The following is a 20,970-nucleotide window of genomic DNA, read 5'->3' on the forward strand; positions in this document are numbered from 1 at the left end:
AATATTTCAAAGAACTCTTTCAGCAGCAAAGGAATAAAATGGAATTGAAGGCAGTGTGTTGCATTACATATACTGTTCTAGTTGAGTACATCAGAAATAGTGCTAATGTGATATTATGGTGGTGACATCAAGCACTCAGGAATAACAAAATACCCCAAGTTATATTTTCCCTGTTAGATTAATTCAGCTGTATTGCGTTGTGTATTTTATGATATTGAAAGTGTTTATATTACTGTATAAGAAAAAGAATAGGATTAGAAGTTGTTGTGATTGTGATTATTCTGGCAGCCCAAAACATTCTTCCGCAACACTGTGCATTAATTAATTGCATTTAAGCCCTCTAATGTTTAACAAGTGTGGGAACAAAAAAGTCTTGCATTGCTTTCTTATGGTGTCTGTAGACATTATCATCTGTAGACCTTGTGATCAGTAGCACTGTCCTGGTATTGTGTTGGTTCCTAATCACTATCACTTCTGTTTCTGATGATGTCAGACTAACTTAATGTTTCTGATTTCTTAGAATTTCACAGGTGGCAATATAATAGCACAGAACACTACATTATCATATTATCATTATTGTTGTTATTATTTACACAGATCTGCTTCAGAGAGAGATTTATTGTACTGCTGAGTCTAAATGTTACTGCACAGTAAATAGAATCCATGTTATGAAGCCATTCACATGGGTACTGCAGACACATTTGACCACTGTGCTTTTTTTTTTTCCTCTTCTGTTTATACTGTTTACTATCACTCATAATATTGGTCTTGCTCAAGCTTTAAGCACCTAACTTTGAACAAAGGAGTAATCTGAGACCCTTAAGTTTTAGGAGTTTTAGTTTTGTTACACTTATGCTACACAAGCTCCTTGTTTTATTTTGGGCAGGTAAGAATAGATGTTCTAATAACTTCATATATTGAACTCTCAAATGAGGAAAATCAATCTGGTTATTTTTTCCTTAAAAATTCTCAGGCAATATAGCAAAATGGCTATTAATCTCTGATTTTAAATGTGTCTGTTCAGATCCCATTGACATCAATTGCCCATGCATTCAATGGCGTTAAATTTATTTACTATCTTAAAAATCCTTTAGTAGCTTATACTTTTCTATTAATGAGAAATAATCCTAAGGCAATACTTTTGCATGTCTTAACACTGGGTTTTATTATCTTCATTTGTAATCTGAATTTTGAATCTGAATCTGTATTTTTGAATCTGAATCTGTAATTCTCAATTTTGCCAAGTACAAGCAGCTTAGATATAAATCCAATGCGGACAGATTTGTGTAGGGGTGAAACAGCAGAGTGCCGCTTCTCCCTATAGCTTACCGCAGCAGGCTCCATATGGCACAAGGTAAGAAAGACAATGTGTGTGTGTAGCTAATACCCTTTGCCTGACCAAATTAGTTAATTCAGAAGAAATCGTCTGTGTTGGAAAAATACTGAAAATGTTGGCAGTGCTCACACAACACTTTTCACATATTCTCAGTAAGATTTGACAATTTATACCATGAAAGTCGAAGGACTCAAGTCATAGCTGGATATGGCATTACTTTTTCCTCTTTATGCTTGCAGGAATCCGAATTCTTTCGGATGGTATTTTTACACAAACATTTTTCTATGAGAGGGGCTTTTTTTGCCTTGTGGCCTATAGCAGTCAGGCCCTGAAGGCATCACAGGCCTGGTACATAAGTCCTTTCCTGCTTTCTAGTTGGTGATCTGCTTTAAAATCTGTTTCTGTTTGTTCTCTCTTCAGAGGCTTTTCATTCTTGAAGAATTTATATCATATCTTAAGCATGGCCATGTCTAATGGCACCCTCTTTCACTGGTGATAATCTCATTGTGAACTTACACTAGAACCTCTCAATAGCTATAGCTGTCATAACGCACTTTGTTCAGACAAACGGTTTAACTCCACTGAGACTGCAAATCTTAAATGGAAAAATACAGATATAAAATAATTATATTTTTGTAATTGTAAACTTTTGTAATTTTTGATCTGGCTGACTCGATAGGTAAAAATGGGTATTAAGTATCTCAGATAAGAATAGTGAATATCTCCATTATACAAACGAGTGAATTCCCAAGCCAAAAAGTTTTGTTTTTCTTTTCTCCATGAGACATTTTTCAAACAAGTCCTTAAGTTCTACTACAAAGTACACCATGATAATAAAGCTAAGTATAGTTTAACACTTGATGTCAAGTACAGTGCTAAGTAGCCAGTTATTAAAAAAATATTGTAAAAATTGAGTGTCAAATTTTTCTGCTCCTGTGATGGTGGATAAAACTTATCATTTCTACAATGTAGCATCAAACAAAAATCAGTTATAGGTAAGGTGTCTCTGTAAAGCATATCAAGACACTGTTGTGATGTTATCTCCATTTCGGCCCATATTCCAATATACCATCCATGTGTTGAAATTTATGTTTTATTCATTGATTCTTATTGCATGCAATGGAAGAAATGTAGTAATTTCAACTTAGGCTATATTTTGTATATGATACAAATGAGAGAGCTGGGCTTGGTAATGAAATTGCAAAAATTATGGCTGAAATGAACTATTCAGACATTAAAGACGCTGAAAGACAATCAGTGGTACTAACCAGAGATTTGCAGTTTCAAAGATCTTGTTTAGCTGCTGAAGTTTCTGATTCATGTCTGGTTTTAAATAATTATTATGGGGAAGTATCTTTTTAATGAGTTATTTCCTGTTGTAAAAAAAAAAGGAAAAAAACAGAGCGCCTTACCTTCTTATGTTGCTTGTCTGCATTTAGTAGGACCTGGCCTGAGATGTCCTCAGGCAGCTACTGTTTCAGAGCTTTAATTATGCTTTTTAACCCACTTCTTTGTGTCTATGTTCTTACATACTTCTGTGTAATTACCAAGTTTAGCAGTAGGACTCAGACAAATACTTTTAGCATGACTGTAGCCTATACATTACTGAGTATGCTGTATTATTACAAGATATTTCCTGCGCTTCAAGCCATACTTTTAATTCACAGAACTTAAAAAGACTTCAGAAACACAAACTCTAAATGCAGAGACTGCAACTAAAAAGTCAGATGGACCATGTTCAAATCAGCATAACTTTGTTCAGTCACAAGTGTCAGGAAAGTTGAAATTTGGCCTTAGTACTTTAGATAAGTGTCTGCTTGGCACTTGGAACTGCTGCCTGTCTCAGTCTGCCAAGCGTCTAATATCCCAGCTGGTGTTTGTGAGACTATTATCCTTCAGCTCATGAAGAGGAAGACTTAGTATTAGCTCTAACTTCTTTCAGGATAAGTCAGTCACATTTTGTAATCTTGCAGAGCAGCAGGTGTAATGATTGTTAATATCAGTTAAATAGTACTCTAATTAAAAAAGAACTGAAATATATGTAAAACTTCTATGCTCACGTTCAATGATAAATTATCAGATCCAAGTCTTTGAAAAGATCTACATTGGAAGCTGCTTTCCATTGCTGCACAGGAGTGAGAGTATCTAATTTGACCAGCAATTGCTTTTGTATTTCACCTGGGAGGAAGGTTGGATTTCATGACAACTTGGAAAATACTCAGTACTGTTTCTTAGTCCCTATTCTCTGTCCTGTGAAACTGGGGAGGGCAGACAGGGCCTGAAGAACGAGTGTTCTGGTACAAATGATAAGAATTGTAAGATTTTAATATAAAACATCACATGAATTAAGTTTAATATATAACTAGATATAGATGAGAAAAAGAAAAATTTATATGCTTTCTTAGCATAAAAACTTTACTGTGTTCTTTACTTCATATGCAACAGTCGTATCATTAATGAGGTAAAAAATAAAAAGAGTTAAATGAGGAGTAACCAAACTTTTCCCCAATAAGCTATCATGCACACTTTTAGCCTGCATGCATCCTGTCTCTCACACTTTCCGAGACAAGTCATACACTATAACAGGAAAAGAAAAACATGCTTATTAGCCCATTTGGAATTTTAACAGAGGAAAAATTAATTGTGTTCTTCAATGGAGGCAGGAAACAAAGCAGCAAAACCCATGTTAAAATACAGTTAAGAGTAAGAATATAAGAATAGATTACATTACAGGGATGTTATAAAAAGAAAATGCATAATTAAAGCACTCAGTAAAGCATAACTCTACCCCATAGTGGTGCATTCCAACACCCATACGGTTATGATTATGATAGTTATTTAGCATCTGGAGTTCCTAGTTAGTTACCATACCGCAATGTTTCTGTTATCTTTTGGTTACTGATGAGTGCTTGCAAACTTATAGTCTTCATAACTTAAGTTTTTTTTCTATTGGAATTTTCTTGGTGTCTAAAAACTCACTGCATAAACAACAAAAAAATCCTGAATTGAATATTACCGTATATTTCTAAAGATTGAAGACAAGAGTATAATTTATTTTGGAAATAATTAGCATTATGTTGCTAATATTATGCTGTTAGAAGTGGCCTGAATAATTGGCATAAAGTAATACAAGTTCTGGAATACTTTGAAGTATATTGAAGAATATTGAAGTCCACTTCTTCGGTGCAGCTCTAGTATTGGCAAAAGATCCTTCAAACCAATGACCAATTAACAGATCCTTCGGCTTGTGGAAAAATGACACAAGTCTTTCTGTCAAAACCATAGTTGGTGGATATATTTTAACAATTTGTCTCATTTAATCACGTCTTGATTCAAGAAGTGTGCTACCGTTAGAAAGAATTGAGAGCAGTCTCAAGGCTAGGCTTTTTAACAATAATAGTGTTAGAATTATCTTTTTTGCTTCAGCTAGGTAATTAGTGAACGAGTGCTCAAAAATCTCTAAGTATATCAAGAAGTTTAAGCAAAAGAAGTTTCAACTGAAACTTTGCAATGGAATCTCTCTTAAATATCTTTTTCTAAATGGCAAATTAAGCTCACTATTTGGCTTATTATCAAATCACTTATGCAGGATGCATGTATCTCTAGTAAGCTGAGATGCTCGAAGAGGGTGGAACTAAATGACAGTGATGTTGAACATGTTTTTTAGAGGCTCCAAGGTTGGAATTTGAACTTGTTATTTTTGATCTCAGAAAAATATTTAACGATGATCAGACAACAGTAATGAAACAGATGGAAACTTGCTGAAGAGTTAAAAAAAAAAAAGGCAGTGAACTTGATCAAGTTCTAGAAATACGGACTTTACATAGCATTTAATTTTAATTTTCAGTGTAGCCTAGAAGTGATGACTTCTTTGGTCTTAAAAGTCACCATAAGTGTTACTTAGAAACACAGCATTCTGTGTTGCCTTCTGAAATGCCTTTTGTAGCTACTTTTCAAGACTGTTTTCCTCTGTTACACAAGCGTAACAGTCTACGTTGTGGAATATTTTGTATTTTTTAATGAACAAATATATGCTGTTTTCATAAAGTCTTCATTTCGTGCAAACTGTTATAGTCCTTCAACAGATTGTGAGTGATGAATGTAATTTGGTGAACTTTAAGGATGTTTGAGGCCAAGTATAGCATTTGTTGTCCAATATTTAATTAACTGTAACTTATCAAATAACAAAGCAGCTATAAATTGTATTCATGGCAGTTAGCAACGTTTGTGTTGTGCAGCAGTAGAAATGATAAGAAATTCTTCACTTGTCTCCAGACAATGACAGTTTTCAAAGAATGTGTAAAAATATTGTTCTGACATGAAAACCAATTTTATTTGGAGAAAGTACAGAGCTGGCTTAATTAGCAAACATTTTGTTAACCCTCAGCTAATGGAATTCAGGCCTGAAGCATTGGATTCATATTGGAAAACGAATTGCAGTTGCACATGCTTTCATTAAATCCAGGTTAATTCCAGTAAGTTTATGCAACTTCTGGATAAACTTGGTGAACTATATAGTCTTAAGCACACAATTTTTTAGATCCTTACCTTCTGGATTTCAAAGTTAAAAAAAAAGATTTTATTTGTGTTTTCTAAAATTGTTGTCTTAGGAAAAAAAAGCTCTGATTAAATAATTAATTAGTAAAAATCAGACAGACTAGAACTAACCGTCTGCCACGTGAAGTGCTTTGTGGAAATATTAGCGTGCTTATTTTCAAATAGTGAGATTGCAAGAAATAGAGGTTCTTGGTTGTTGAAGACAACAAGAGACCATTGCAGAATCAAAGCTAGAATGTGGGTCTCTAGATTTTAAATTCCGTGCTTTAATAATTAGACCACAGGATATTTCCAGGATAGCTTGTAGGCCTTATATCTGCCTCCCTCCCACATTATATAGGGAAAAATCCTACCCTGTTGAAAGTGAATATTCTAGAAATGTTTCAAATTCCATTTAGTGAAGAGAGATTGAGAAGAAAATCCAAAGGAAAGTAATAACTATTGAATGGTATTACACCTATATCCTAGAGCAACAAATCTTACTATTTTTCCTCATTTGAACCTCATTCATGAGATTTTTGTTGTTAACTTGATCCAGATGACAGATCAAAGCATAATTCCCTATTGCCACCTTGCTAAAATATTTTTTAAAAGACAGTTTTAATATTATAGTTTTACAGTTACAGATTGCTGTTAAGCTATTTAGTCTGTTACCAGTCAATCAAAGACTTTCATTTCACTTCAGTAGATCCTTACTTAAACTCAACAGAATTTTAGGAGGACAAGAAATATCTGTCAATTTTCTTACAGTGCTAGATCATAAATTCTTTGGTAAGTGGGTTAAAAATTCAGTTACACATACCATTCATGACCTTGACAACTTAGCAAATAGTGATATTGAATGATCAAAGACAACTGTTTCAAGCCCTAAGGGTTAATATACCTGTGCACCTAGATTTAAGCTGCTTTTAATTCTTCTATCATTCCTTTATTTCAAAATGGATGCAGTATTTATTGACTGTAGGCAATAATTTTAAAGCAAAAAAATCTGAGGAAACTGTTTAGGCTAAAACTAATAAGGCTATACATGGTCTGTAGGAGAAGCAGTTAATTAATTGTTGCATTTTACAAGTTAACATTTTTTCTTTCCTAGTATAAATCCAAATTAAAAACTGCTCCTTCTCAGGTGTGGGCCTGGTATTCACCAGGCATTTTCAAATGTTGGCATGATAATTTTGTTGTCAGAACTGTGGCTATGTAAATTTTGCGAAACCCCGTTTTCAGGAAAACTGTATCAATAATAATAGTTTTGAGAGGAAAATGTGAATAAAATTTTGAACTATATAATATAACTATTTCAGATATAGAGTAACTCATACAGAGTAACATATGATGCAAATTAGATATGGCACATTTTAAATGCTTGTACAATCATCACTCTAATTTTCATGAATTGTACATTCCAAGACCGAGTTTCTAAATCATCTAGAAAAGTCATATTGAATAATCTGTTGTGCTTTCAAAAGTAATATAAGAAAAGGTCTTGGATGTTATTGAATAGAAAATTTTCAAGTATGCTGAAGATGTTGCACGAAATGATGGCATTGCCAAGTCAGTAGGTGGTATTTTTCCCTCACAGTCAGTCCTGAAGCAGTGTCCTAATGTGTTGATATGGGACCCAGACCATGAGGATTTACTGTCTGTCTGATAAACCAATGTCTTAAAATGTATATGCCTTTCTGTGTGTTTGTGTATGTGCTTGTATCTAAGTGTAGGGGTGTGAAGCCCTGAGGTCCTGAATGAATTCCAATGTGATTAATTAATTTCTTCCTCAAATAAAAATATACCTGGCATTTCAAAGCCTACTAAGAGTTAGCAAGGGAAGCAAACAGAAGTAATGTTACAGGTTTTTGTTTAGAAGGACCTGAAAAGGATTGTATTGTTCCTCTGGATGGCTTTACTTTTGTTCCTCCCCCAGAAATCTTCCTGTTCATCCTCCTCAAAAGTCCTGCTTTTAAAAGTTTGAAATTATACCATGTTTTGTACTACTGAAGTCCTGGAAAATACAGTTCGGTGTGGAAGTATAGCACTCTGACAGTAGCTAAAGCAAAGACAAACAGAACCTCAAAATCATATTAGTTATCATTGTGAAGAGCTAGCAAATAAAACAAAAAAGCTTTTAAAAATAATATTTTGCAAAATATTTAGCATCATTTTAAGAAATTAATGACAATCACAAGTCACGTAAAAGTTTGGATGGTTTGATGATCACTTGAGTGGAAAAGAACTTCTCATTTCACATTTCTTATATGTTTTGCTTCCAGAACAGGCACACTAAAGGAAGCCTACTACAGCATTAACATTTCTTTGTGCACATTTTATTGCAATCTGGCATCCAAAAGGAAGAAACATTAGAAGTGGTTTATTTATATTTCAGCACCAAATTAGAAAGATGACATCATTCATTTACAGTTCTTATCCCATGACACGTCTAATCCCCAACACCTCATTACAGGGGACACTTTTAGGATTGCATATATCATCTTGTTTAACTTTTGCATTCTTTTATGGAATACAGTTGAAAGGTAGGAAATTTAAGGTTGTTCATTGATAAGAAAATAAACTAATAAAATGTTAGGAGCTTCCCCAAAGAGGCAGGATATTACAATGTTTACAGTAAGTGGGTTATTATTTGTCTATTAATTCTCCATCTTTTGTTCAAAAGGCCTTCCTCTTTGAATTTAAAGACAAACAGACCAACTATGATAATTCAGATTGAGTTAGTCTTTTGGAAAAATTGGTAAAAATTCATAGCTGAAATTCATACAGCTGTATGCTTCCATGTTCTTATCTGGGAGGGAGAAAATGAAATGGTTCCAACTATGCAGAAAATAGTGTTAAAAATGTGAAATAATACCATATAGTGCAAGTGCAATTCCTGTTCAAAGGAATCCACCACTTGACCTGTGGAGGACATTTATTCTGTAACACACTGAGAAAATGCTCTTTTAGTGCTATAGAGATGCTCAGAAATAGTCTGACAGTGGCTAAAGCATGTGCACATCTGATCTGTCGTTATTCCTCTATCTTGTTATTGTGGATGCCTTAAGGGTTTAGTTTTTTGTTTTTTACTTGAACTGAGTACAGGTCCCCTCCTGTAAAATAGTTTTCTATGAACCTTCTAATGGACATCACGTGAAATGCTTGAGAAGCATGGTGACATTTAAAAAAAAATTAATTGCTAAAAAGATGCATCAGGATTTCTTGTGATCCCTGTTGTTCATAGTTTTCCTCACATTAGATTTTGTTATACTTCAAATATTGTGTAATATGAATATTTAGTTTGCTTTTTTCCCAAACCTCTTTTCTACTTTATCAAAAAAACATTCAAATTGGGAAATTTAATAGCAATCTCTGAGTTTACATTTTCTAGTATTACTTATACTTACCTGAAATTTTCCTAACAGAGATTTTGATACAGGATTGTTCTCATAGGAAGATCAATTTACAATAGTCCTGGAAGTAAATTTACCACATACTAGCTAGGGGGACACTAGCTATCCCATGGGCACTTTGAATTGGAAGCCAGTTAGACCTGTTAATATAGGAACATACCCGAACGAGTTATGTTTAAATTCATCTGGTTTAGTTAGTCCTTTAGAATGCATTAGTTTGAGCAAAGTCCTGGGGTAATGTGTTTAGCCAGCATCCTCACTGGAGTTAGCATGAATCCTGCTACCTTGGAGCATGGGTAGAACTAAACTGTTGCTTTTTGCAGTTGATTTCAGACTCTTATCTTAACTGTTCACCAAAAGTGTGTGTGCAAAGTAGACTTGTTTGTGCTTGACCAACTCAAATGATGTCCACATAGAGAATTGGCACAAAGTAGATAATGCTCCTTCAAGAACAACCTGTCTCCTATAGGGTTCAGGTGAGATTTTTGAAGATGATATTAAGTGTGTTAAGACTGCTATTTTTTCTTCAGTCATCTGCATGATATTAATTGTATATGTCTCTAATTGATTCTTCTCATTTTGGAAGAGGTCTTTGAGAGTTGACAGCATTTTCTTCTGGGTTTTGTTAGTGCAAAAATAAGTAAAACTTGATTACAGGTTAACAATTTTGTCTGAGACAGCCTTCAGTCCTACTGACAGAAAAAATAAGTACTGTATCCACTGGTGTTGGGCAACTGGTAGTAAGATATTTTTGGTATTATGAGCAAGGTTTGAATTATTCCAGTCTATATATTTCATGGTATGGAATAATTGTAACAGTGATAAAAAGCAGCAATGTATCTTGTTATCTCATGGTGACATAGATATTATCATCTGCACACAGCAGTAGCTGAAGTGTTGATCTTATTTTTTTCAAGGTCTATATCTAAGACTTACTTTCAGTCAGTTATGTGTGTCAGGTTCCATAATCACTTATTTCTCTAAGTGCCTGTGTCTGTATCAGTTAGTTTTCAGATTCTTTTAACTTACTGCTTAGCAGGGTGATCCTGGTGTACACTTAAAATAATTAAGCCAAAATAGAGCTTTTAGCATAACTATTCATGATTGTTGTTGACATGCCTCAGTAGCTAACTGTAAATATTTGAAGTACACTTAGTATTCCTTTCAGTGAGATTTTACAAGTTAATTGGCAAGACATAATAATAGACTGGAAAAAATAGAAAACTTCTAAAATAGTACATTTAGAAAAGCTGAATGTCTTTGTTGACACCCTTCAAACACAACATCCTTGATACCGTTTTCTGACCTCTTTGTGCAATTCTACTCTGTGAAAACTGAGACAGAAGATGTGTTCACATACTTTGTTATCTTTTTCTATTTCTGTTTCCTTTTCTTTGTGAGCCAGCAGTCCGGACTTCTATTGTTAGATCCTTACAGCTACCAAAAAAAAAAAAAAAAAAAAAAAAAACGGCTAAGAATCTTCCGAAAACACTCTTAGAGTAATATATTCCAGCATGTAACAGAACTGTCTCACTTTACATCTTAAACAGACACAAAACAGAATGAAACTGATGGCAGATAACTACGATGATGACCATCACCACTACCACCACCATCACCACCACCACCATCATCGATCTCCTGGGAGGCCACAACACTCCAACCACAGACCCTCTCCAGATCAGGTTAGTCATCATTTTTTCACCTTCAGTTTTATAATTTTACTGTTTTGATATTTCAAGATAAAATAAATATTCCAAAGAAATAATAAGCAAGTGATGTGTTCTTTGAACTGAAACTAATAGCTCTGGTATTTATTTCCATCCCTGAAACAATTTAAACATTTTGGCTTTTTGTCTGGTGTCTTATATTTTTCTTCCCTATCTTTCTTTAGAAGTTTTGCAGCTATTTTCAGCATTTCATAAGTCAACATTTTCAGTAGAAAACCAGTGAAAAATCTCCTACTTAGTGATTACTAGTGATTACTAGTGATTTCAGAAGTATGCACTTTTTGGAATAATTTTTCGTTTATTTAAAGTAAATGGATTAATCATTAGTACTGGAAAACCTGTGCAGCAGTTCCCTTTGGCAACTTGTAAACCAATGGTTCTAAACTGTTTTTGAAAGTATCTTTCCGATGAAGCCTTCAAAAATACATATATAGCTTAAAATCAATACTGATGCATTTTTAACTAGGCAAGATTAACCAAATTCCAGAGATGTTTTAGTTTAAAAATGCTTAGTAATTCAGTATTTTTCTTCTTAGAATATTATTCTTCTTAGAGTCCTGTGTTTCAGAAAGGGCAAATAAGTGTCCTAATAACATGGTCTTCTAGAGTATGTTAATTGAGCATGCTAGCAGTGAACCTTTTCTCCTCCACCCAGGGTGTAAAAACATCCATAAGCCCAATACTAGTTTGATTTTGTAAATTTCAATATTTGTTTACAAATAAATACAATTTTTAAACAAAAATATTTTTGTAAATATGTAATTCATTTGCTTTTATTGATAATATTTTAGAATATTAATGATATGAAAGTTAAGTGAAAATTAAAATACAAAATTATTAAAATAAGTTTACTGTCACATAGTTTTAAATTAATATTTACACTGTATATATGTGGAATGAGAAGGTCATGATGTTCTGTGGTTTATTAGCATTCCAACACTTTGTCTTTTGGAATACTTTAATGTGGTTTTTCAGATAACGTTGCTGTCAATAGGCAGAAATTTGCTAAGTGTGCAAGCTTAGTGCTTCTGGTTCATAGACAACTGGGTGAAGCAGACACCTTGACCAAAAAGTTTATTGTTTTGATGTGTTTGAAACAGATGTTTCCAAACAGAAAATGCAGTGTCTTTTGTTTCTGGAAAGCTTAAAGACCAGATCCACCAAAAATAAAGTATCTGCTTTAATTTTATAGTTATAATATTGAAAATAATGCTGTAGTGTTGCTATAGCTATTAGTAATAATGTCATAGTTATTAGTTATAGCTAATTATCATTATAAAGTTATAGTATTGAAAATAATAAATTATTTAATTCATTATGTAATTATATATTATATACATTATATTTATATATATACACACCAAAATAGTATTTCAAATTCTAGTGACAACTTTATCTCATCCTTAAAATACCCTTCTGCCAGTGAACATGTTTTCACAATTTTCTGCGGTGTCTGGGTCTGATACTGTTAAAAATTTTTTATGGTAAAAAATAGTGTGTGTGTGTACATGCATGCGTGTATGTGTGTATGTGTATGTGTGTATGAAATGCTAAACCACAAGAAATACAAATGAAAGAAGCTAAGCTGTAGCAGATGAAATTTCAAGAAACAAACCTCTATTTTGAAATTAAAATATATATGTAAGCCATGCTGCCAGCATGCCGTGTGTTTCCAGCTGATACTGGGTGCCACTATTCCATTTCAAATGAATATGCTTAGTAAGTGGAGAGCTTGTCAGCTATGGATGGAGTCTGGCATGAAGATGACTTTCAAATTTTAAGATAGACTTCTTTTCACTATATGACTCTTTAGCCTACTACAATGAGTGAGAGTTGTAAACTGTAGGAGTTTTAGGAGGAACTCAGTCACAGTAGGACAAGGGGGAAAGTTATCCATATATGTATTTATCTGGAGTAGGAAAAACATTCTATAGAAGCAAGTAACTCTTTTTCAGGTAGAGAACCCTGGGGAAAAATAAAACATTGCTTTTATATGAAGAATCATTGTTTGATACTAAATAAGTTTATAAGTTCATAATGTCTGGGTAGAAATAAAAGGGAAAAACATTGGTGAAGTTATAACAGGGATGTATGATAGACAACTTAATCGGCAATAGGAGACAAAGAGGCAAATGACGCTTTTTTTAGAATGACCAATAGAATTGTACTAAAGACAGGAACTGGTAAGTATGAGAAAACTCAATTTCTTGGATACCAACTGAAAAAAGCCCAAACCTGAACAAAAGAACACAGAATCCTTTGAGTTCTTGGAACATGTTAAGAACAACTTTTTCTTTCAGAAACTGGAGAAGGATATTAAGGACTTGCTGTCTTGGTTTTAGTTCTGTTTCTGATTAACAGAGATAAGTTGGCTGAGTTTATAAAAGAAGGAAAAATTGTCTGAAAATGACCATGAAATAAAAAATGTTTTGGCTTTGTGCAAGGAATAGAATGAGAAAAACAGAATGAAGGCAAGAGATGTGAAAAAACAGGTAACAACCACCTCTGTGTTACTGAAACCCAGACACTAGTTTCAACTAATTCAAGAAACCTGAACCTGTAAAGAAAATTTGAGGGACAAGACAATGTAAGAGAGCTAACATTTAGTGAAGAAGGCGCTTTTCAATGCACAATAACAGGTTATTCAGAGAAGAGAACGGGTAAGAAGAATAATGAAAGTCTGTATCAAAACATCTTCAAGAACTTAAAAAACTTAAGAAATTATATGAATGATGGAAATGGGTACATGATTAAAGACAGAGCACATAAAATACTAGCTATTTCACTAGTACTAGTACTCTCAGTTTTTCTCTGAACTGTTTATGATAATATTCAACAGCTCTCATGTAGGATATAGGAGATCCTTGGAAGCTCGAGGAAGGCAAACACTGTTCTCATCTTTACAAATAAAATGCATGGGGATTTATGAAAAACTTTATTTTAGACCCTGGAAAGTTGTGGAATAAATTCTTAATCAGTGAATCAATAGAAAACCTGTAGTCTCTTTACTGTTCATTTTCAGTAGCTTGATGTCTGTATCAGACTGTATGACGGTATCTGTCTATCCATCTCAGTGTGTATCAGATCACTTTATACTTGCTTCGCTCTTATCCTCTTTTCCTCATCATCAACTGGCGGTTCCTATCCTAGAGCAGATAAACTCTTTTTATGTTACATTCTTGAAGTTATGAGGTTGTTTACCACTATGTACTCACTTTATTCTTGCACTCTTTCCTAGGTGACAGTTTTGGGCCACTCTCTAAAATGGAATGCAGGTCTAGATGGCTGTCACATAGTATACCCATCCTATATTTAGCCTTCTATATTTGTCAAGGGCAAATTATGTCAAGCAAATCCAATTTCCTTTGATAGGGTAACTGGCTTTGTGGCTAAAGAAGAAAGTGGTAGCTGTGACATACTTTGAATTTATAAGACCTTTAACACTGTCCCACCATATATTTTTAATATACAAATAAATATATTAATTTTTAATGTATTTAACATGTAGTGTAAAATGCATTACAATAATAAAAGCTGTAACTATAAATAATACTATTTTAATTTAATTAATTATGAAATCACCATGAGATGGGTGCGCAACTGATACAAACAACATGCTACAGACAAATTTTCCGTTACTCATTGTCAGACAGGAGGGACATTTACAGTAGGGTTCCAAAGAGGTATGTCCTTTATCTGCTTCTGTGGAGTATTTCTTTAGAAATTATTTCAGTGATGAAATAGAAAAAAACATGAATATTGTTGGTAATAAACCAAGCTGCAAGAATCTGCAGGCATAGTAGGAGCAGTTAAACTGCTCAATAAGCTGCTCCAGTCTCAACAAACTGGAGAGAAAATCTAGAATAAGTAATCTGAAATTCAGTAAAGACAAGTCCATTTACAAGGGAGAAGTCACATATACTGATGAGGCAATAGCATGGAAAAAGGAATCTGGATTGCACGTAATATACGGCAACAATGAAATACCATTGCAATGAAGTTGGATCTAATTCTGGGATGGATGTAATACTGGAAAAGAAGCAGGAAGCAATTATTCTGTTCTTTCGAGCACTGGTGAGACCTCATCTGAAAAGCTGTATACAGTTTTGATCACCATGCTTTAAGAAAGATAGACAAATTAGAAAGGGACAAAAGGAGAGCAACAAGAATGATAGGCATTTTAGAGAACATGACCTATGAGGAAGGTTTAAAATGGGTTTGTTTAGTCTAGAAAGTACTAAAGAGGAGACATAAGTCTTCCAATACATAAAACGTTGTTGTAAAGAAGACGACGAACAATTGTATTCCAAGGCCCACTGGAGAAAGAATAGGAGTGGTAAATTTAATTTATACCAAGAATAACTAGGTTAGTTATTAAAAAAAGGAAACTTTTTCACTGTAAGTCTAATGAATCTGTAAGTGGAAAGAAAATGTGGACATTCTTTCATATAGATGTAATGGAAGCTCCTTTCTTGAGATTTTTAACAGGTTAGATGAATTTCTGTGGCACATGATAATAGCTTTATTTCACCTTGTGTTGGTGCATTGGGCTTGGAGTAGGTGTTCTCCTGAAGTACTGCCATCCCTAAATTTCCACAGACTCTGTGAACAATGGATTAGCTCAGCAAATATTTACTTGTAAAGCAAGCAAAAAGGAGATTCATAGCAAAATCCTTGCTGAAATAATCTTTGAGAACAGCACAGTCAATGATAATCATGGGTGAACTCCAGTCATTGCTTTAGCTTACATTTTTCAATCATGGATTTTTTTTTTATTTCTGTGTTGTGTTATTTCCATTCCGTACAACATTCTTTTGTACAATTTGTACATTTTTGTACATTCTTTTGTAATTTGATTGCCACGTGCCAACTTGTATTTCCCATTCAATGGTGTATTACACATAAATTCTAGATATGTGGTTTTTGATAACCATAATCCAACATACTGCTAGTGGTTTGAAACCACAGAATAAACTGAGAAAATAATAAACTTGCAAATCATCAGAGGGCGTTTTTAATTCTATAAGGAGACAAGAAAGTGGTGCATATTGTAATATAAATGCCATTTAATTTAGTGAATGCTAGGGAGGGGTTTTGAAAGTTTTCTCACAAATTCTGGAGAGAAAGAGATAGTTGAATGTACAGTGTTAATCTTGAAACATTTCTCATTTCTATAGATAATACTGGATTTTCTAATTTATATGCTACATTTATATGGAGAAATACATGTATGTTATTATATATGGCTGTAAAAGTATTGCATGTGCATTTGAGTACATATTTGTAAGGAAGAATAAGACATTTTCCACTTACTGGTGTAAAACACTGTATATATGCTAATGTGAGTCTATACCCCCTTTAAAGAAAATGGTGTACCACCAGACCCTTGGAAGAAAAATACACACACATGCTGCTTGAAATATGCATACTTTTTTCATGGTACTGTTCGGTTCAGGTATTGACATTTTGTTTTAATGATCATGTTTTTGTTATAACTGGTACTTGCTATCATACCCTGCTACGGGCAGCATGTGGCAGCATGGTTCTAGACGTAGTAAAGGATAAGATCTCTGACTTCTCTTGAAGGAACTAGTTGGGCACCTTTTTTCAGATGTAATGGATGTGTTTAAGTCTTCTGGCTGCTGCTAGGGAGCAAAGCCAAGTTTCCAGCCACTTCTTGCCTTTGTCCCCTCTTTTTTTGCTCTTCTGTTTAGGGAGAGGTATAGGTTGGCAACTTTGTTTGCCCTTGTATATCTGGACCTAAACTCTGGGGAATATGTAAGAAAACTTCACAAGCAGTAGGAAAAGACTAACTCTCCTCTGCCCATACATATGGTCATGTTACAGTGAGTCATGATGTGTTCCCTTGTTATGTTGGTGCAGCTGATTTTTATTTGATATAAATAAATTTCTGGGGATTGAGTGCTGCCATGTCAATAACATTGCAATATTAACCATTTTTACTAGTCTTTAAAAAACTTGGAAAAAAGATAATTTTGCAGCTTTGCACTAAAAACTTAAATTTATTCTCTTCAGTTTTGGCTTGAGAGTTGGCAATCTTTCTTAAATTCCACCTGGAAACATTTTGGCAGTCAGTGTATATCCTGGAGTGCGGGTGTAATACTCCTAGCATGAAAATGAGCTTAATAAGCATTCTGTACTAGCTTCAGTTTCTAAGGAGTTGTAATATGTAGCCCCTTGTAGAGTGCATTACGGTAATCTAATCTGATCATTGCATCCAAGATCTATCTGGAACAAAAAAACCCCATGGCTAAATACATTTGAACTTCCAGATTTAGAAGCTGTCCTGCCCCATAGAGTAGACTTCATCACAAAGCCTACTGTCCAACACCCTGCCTCTCTTATTTCTCACCTCTACATACCTACTGCTTTTCCTTAAAAACTTTTTCTCTTGGACTCAGTTGCCCACATCATCTTTCAGTTTTATTCCTCATATTGAAAGTGTTTTGAAGGAAGTGCCTGTTTGTGTCACACAAGTGACTGTGTGCTCTTGAAGCAAATTGCTGTTACCGTTGAAAGTTCATAGGAATCAGCACATTCGTATTCCCTGCCACAGCTGCCTTACTGTACTGCAGTCTTTTTGTCCTTTTTTTCTTGCACTCTTAGTATCATAACAGGCCTGTAAGTTACTAACCAACAGGGAATTCTGTCTCACTAACCACAAGTCTGGTCAAATTGAGACATCTCATTCCCTTTGGTTTTCTAATCTCAAAAGCTTTTCTGCCCCTCCATGTTTGTATCGTGTTCTGAGTTTAAGGTCTAGTCACCCATATTCACTCACTATTAATTTCCATGAGCACTTTACATTCCTTGCTGTCTCTGAAACAGTCCTTAACTTATTGGCAGATATGACAGATCTCTGACTCTAGGATGGTATGTACATAACAAATAGAGTTCTTTTGCTATCACCCAGGACTTCCTTGTTCAAATTCATGAGGTCTTTGCTATGTGGTTGAAAGGTCCTAAGTTCAAGTTGCTGCTTATGGACAGTAAAAAACTCTACTTGATTACTTAAATTAAAAGCAGCATCTCTACATAAAAAAGGGACTTAAAAGAAGTTGTGTAGGTAATCTATGACATGTATGTGTCTAGGATATACTTAAGTTAGTTTGATAGCATTCTTAGTAGGAAGTTATTCTATTTGAGAGGGCATATGGAAGAACTTGATTCTGCATCCACACAGTGGAAGACTGAAAGTATAGCATCCCAGGCATTTTCATACTTTAGGACTTTATTGCCAATCCTGATGATTATAAGAATTATCAAATCTTCTTACTTCCCATAGTACTGGAGATTTTTAAAGACATAAAATATAAGGTGTTTCTCATCTCATAAGAGTTTCATGAATTCCCAAGCTGTAGTTGAATCAAACTTGAATGCTTTACTCCATGGTCACTAAGGCTACAAATACATTTTAATTTTGTTTTATGATGAGAGATGATATTCTCATTAAAAATCTGATTTTTAGAAAAATATGATTATAGGGCATGCCATAAGACTGTAGGAACTGGCTGCTTTCCAAAAAGTTGGTCCTATTCTTAGAAGCTGTAATTGAGGATGGAATGTCACGTGGTGGTGTAAGCATGTAGCATGTCCTTTTACATCTTTTAGTCCAGTCTGGCTACATAGAGATTTTGTTCCTATTTAAAACAGTTTTGATGTCCCTTCTACAAGGTCGTGGTGTTTAGAAGTAATTTGTCACAAACTCACCTCAAGTTTTCCATTACTCTGAAATCTCAGCAAAGCGGCCTAAAGGTAGTTCACGGTTTCTGAACTGTCCTCTTATCTAAAGGGAAAGTCCTTATTAGGACAGTGATGGGGCAGTGTGTATCTATGAAGCTTCCCTTACTGCCTTTCTCCATTCAGAAAGCCAACTTTTAAAGAACTATCTGCTAGCTGTCTTAGTATTACATATGTGTCGTTTTAAAAAGTTTTTTTAAAATATACTGGTAAACTCATTCATTTGAGAAAAGAAATCACATGAAATGATGCAGAAAACCCGACAACAATCTGACTGTTGTGAAGCAGGGGTATGCCACTAAAAACTAACTTTTTGAAGAAGACCATGTGCCTTCAAAAAAGTGTTTATTGATTTGTAAAGTGGTGACTGGTCTTGGCAACAGGTCTTTATTCATCAGCTGGAACTGCTAAATATCCTTGGAGTTGCTGAAAGACAATACGTGAAAAAATCTGAACAGGTCAGATGGGATTTTGTTTGAGGTGGGTGACTTTGAAATCAGAGCCACAGGACACTCAAACAATGATTATTATTTTAGTGCCTGGATCCTGATCTGCAAATCACTGTATTGATCCATATATAATTTTAGGGGAAAAGAGTGCATGCTACTTTGTGTATTTTGGCAGCCCTGGCTGTTAGCACAATGCCTTATATTCTGTGCCCATACTGGAAAATTGCCAACCTCAAACTCTTGAATAGGCCTGAAGAATATTGAAACTGGGATTTGTCTTTGAAAAAACCCACAAAACCAAACAACACAACTTAAAAGGAGGACAAACATAAACCAAAACAGATTATTTTAGCTTATTCAAATAACCATGGTTATTTGAAAAGCGTAAAATTCTTCAAATTTCTTTAGACTGTGAGTAGAAAGTTCAATCTGAGCAGAAGCTTAGTATCTGGAAAACTGAAATATCATGTTTGGGAGTTTTCTGCAACGTTAAAACTTTGTCTTTCAGTTGTTCAGGAAAGAAGAAACAAAAATAAGGGGAAAACCCAAAGTACCAGTGACATTTTAGTATATAAAAGAAGCGATATGATATAGCTGTTTAATGCAGTAAGTTGGAATTATTGGCTCCCTCCCTGACCCAGATTTTGTTTAATATTCTGTATGTTTCTTTATCCTGTATGTTTACACGTTGTATTTGGGCAGGTGTGAGCTTGCTCTTGTCTGTTCACTAAATGTACGTGAACTTGTTCTGCTGGTGCCTCAAGCTGCAAGGAAGCACGCAATTGCATTAGCACAGTGCTGAGCCTGCACTAAGCTCATTGGAGTCACATGGATTTATTTAATTTAGGAATTTGGGCAGGGCAAGGTTTGCTTGTCGGTATATTCAGTATAAACAATCCCAGGCATATCCACGGTATATAACTAGTATTGTGCTGAATTAATTAGTGTTTTGAGATCTCAGGAGTGCAGTGCAAATTAGTCATATAAATGCTTTCATGTTTTTAAGTATTTCCTCTAATTTTTCATCTTTGCTACACATATTTTCCCTCCAGAACAAAGAACTTGTGAGTCATATCACACATTGTTCAGACTTGTTGAACTGAATGCAATAAAATCCTATTTGTATCATGGTCACCATTAAAAAGTCAATTTTCTAATTAAATTGTATGCAGTTATCATAGCTATATTGTTTACTATAAACATGCTACTGAATGGCAAATACTTCTCTTCTGATGAAGATGTAATTTCTGTCTAAGCATTTCCCAAAATATGATACCAGTAAGTGTTATCATATGCTTATTTCAGTAGATACAAAGAAATTTTCCTGCCTCTGACATCTAGGTATTTCTATCTACTTTAGCCTAAAACTGAAATAGTTTTCCACAGAGGCTTGCCCAGATTTTGAGAATAATGTGATTGGTTTCAAACCTAAATTTAATTGTAGATTACATTGTATTTGTGATGGAACAAAAGAAAGAGCCTTGAAATTTGGAAGAGTCTGCTCTGAGTTTGATTTTGTATTTTAGGGATACTCTAGTTCTTGATTTTGGTATATTGCCAATTTACAGTTACAAATCTTGTGCTCTACTCAAGGTTTCTCATTTAAGTAAGAGCCAATAAAAGTTTGTAATATTTGTTAATGCTTTTGTTATTCCTACCTCTTAATTGTAATGATATTGTAGCCAGATAATTTTTCATATACCTTTTAATTATATTAAATTTGTAATTTGAGTAAAAGACCA

The 20,970-nt window shown here is 34.2% G+C and overlaps 1 protein-coding gene across 1 annotated transcript in view; it reads left to right on the top strand.

The window, feature by feature from the left end:
* ERC2 (ELKS/RAB6-interacting/CAST family member 2) overlaps positions 1 to 20,970 on the top strand; it is a 526,287-nt gene that overhangs the window by 377,984 nt on the left and 127,333 nt on the right. The window contains exon 18 of the mRNA XM_075159071.1: positions 10,839 to 10,973. Within this exon, the coding sequence (XP_075015172.1) occupies positions 10,839 to 10,973 (135 nt within the window). The remainder of the gene's footprint in view (positions 1 to 10,838; positions 10,974 to 20,970) is intronic.

Source organism: Calonectris borealis, chromosome 10 (assembly GCF_964195595.1).
Source record: "Calonectris borealis chromosome 10, bCalBor7.hap1.2, whole genome shotgun sequence".
NCBI classification, from domain to species: domain Eukaryota; kingdom Metazoa; phylum Chordata; class Aves; order Procellariiformes; family Procellariidae; genus Calonectris; species Calonectris borealis.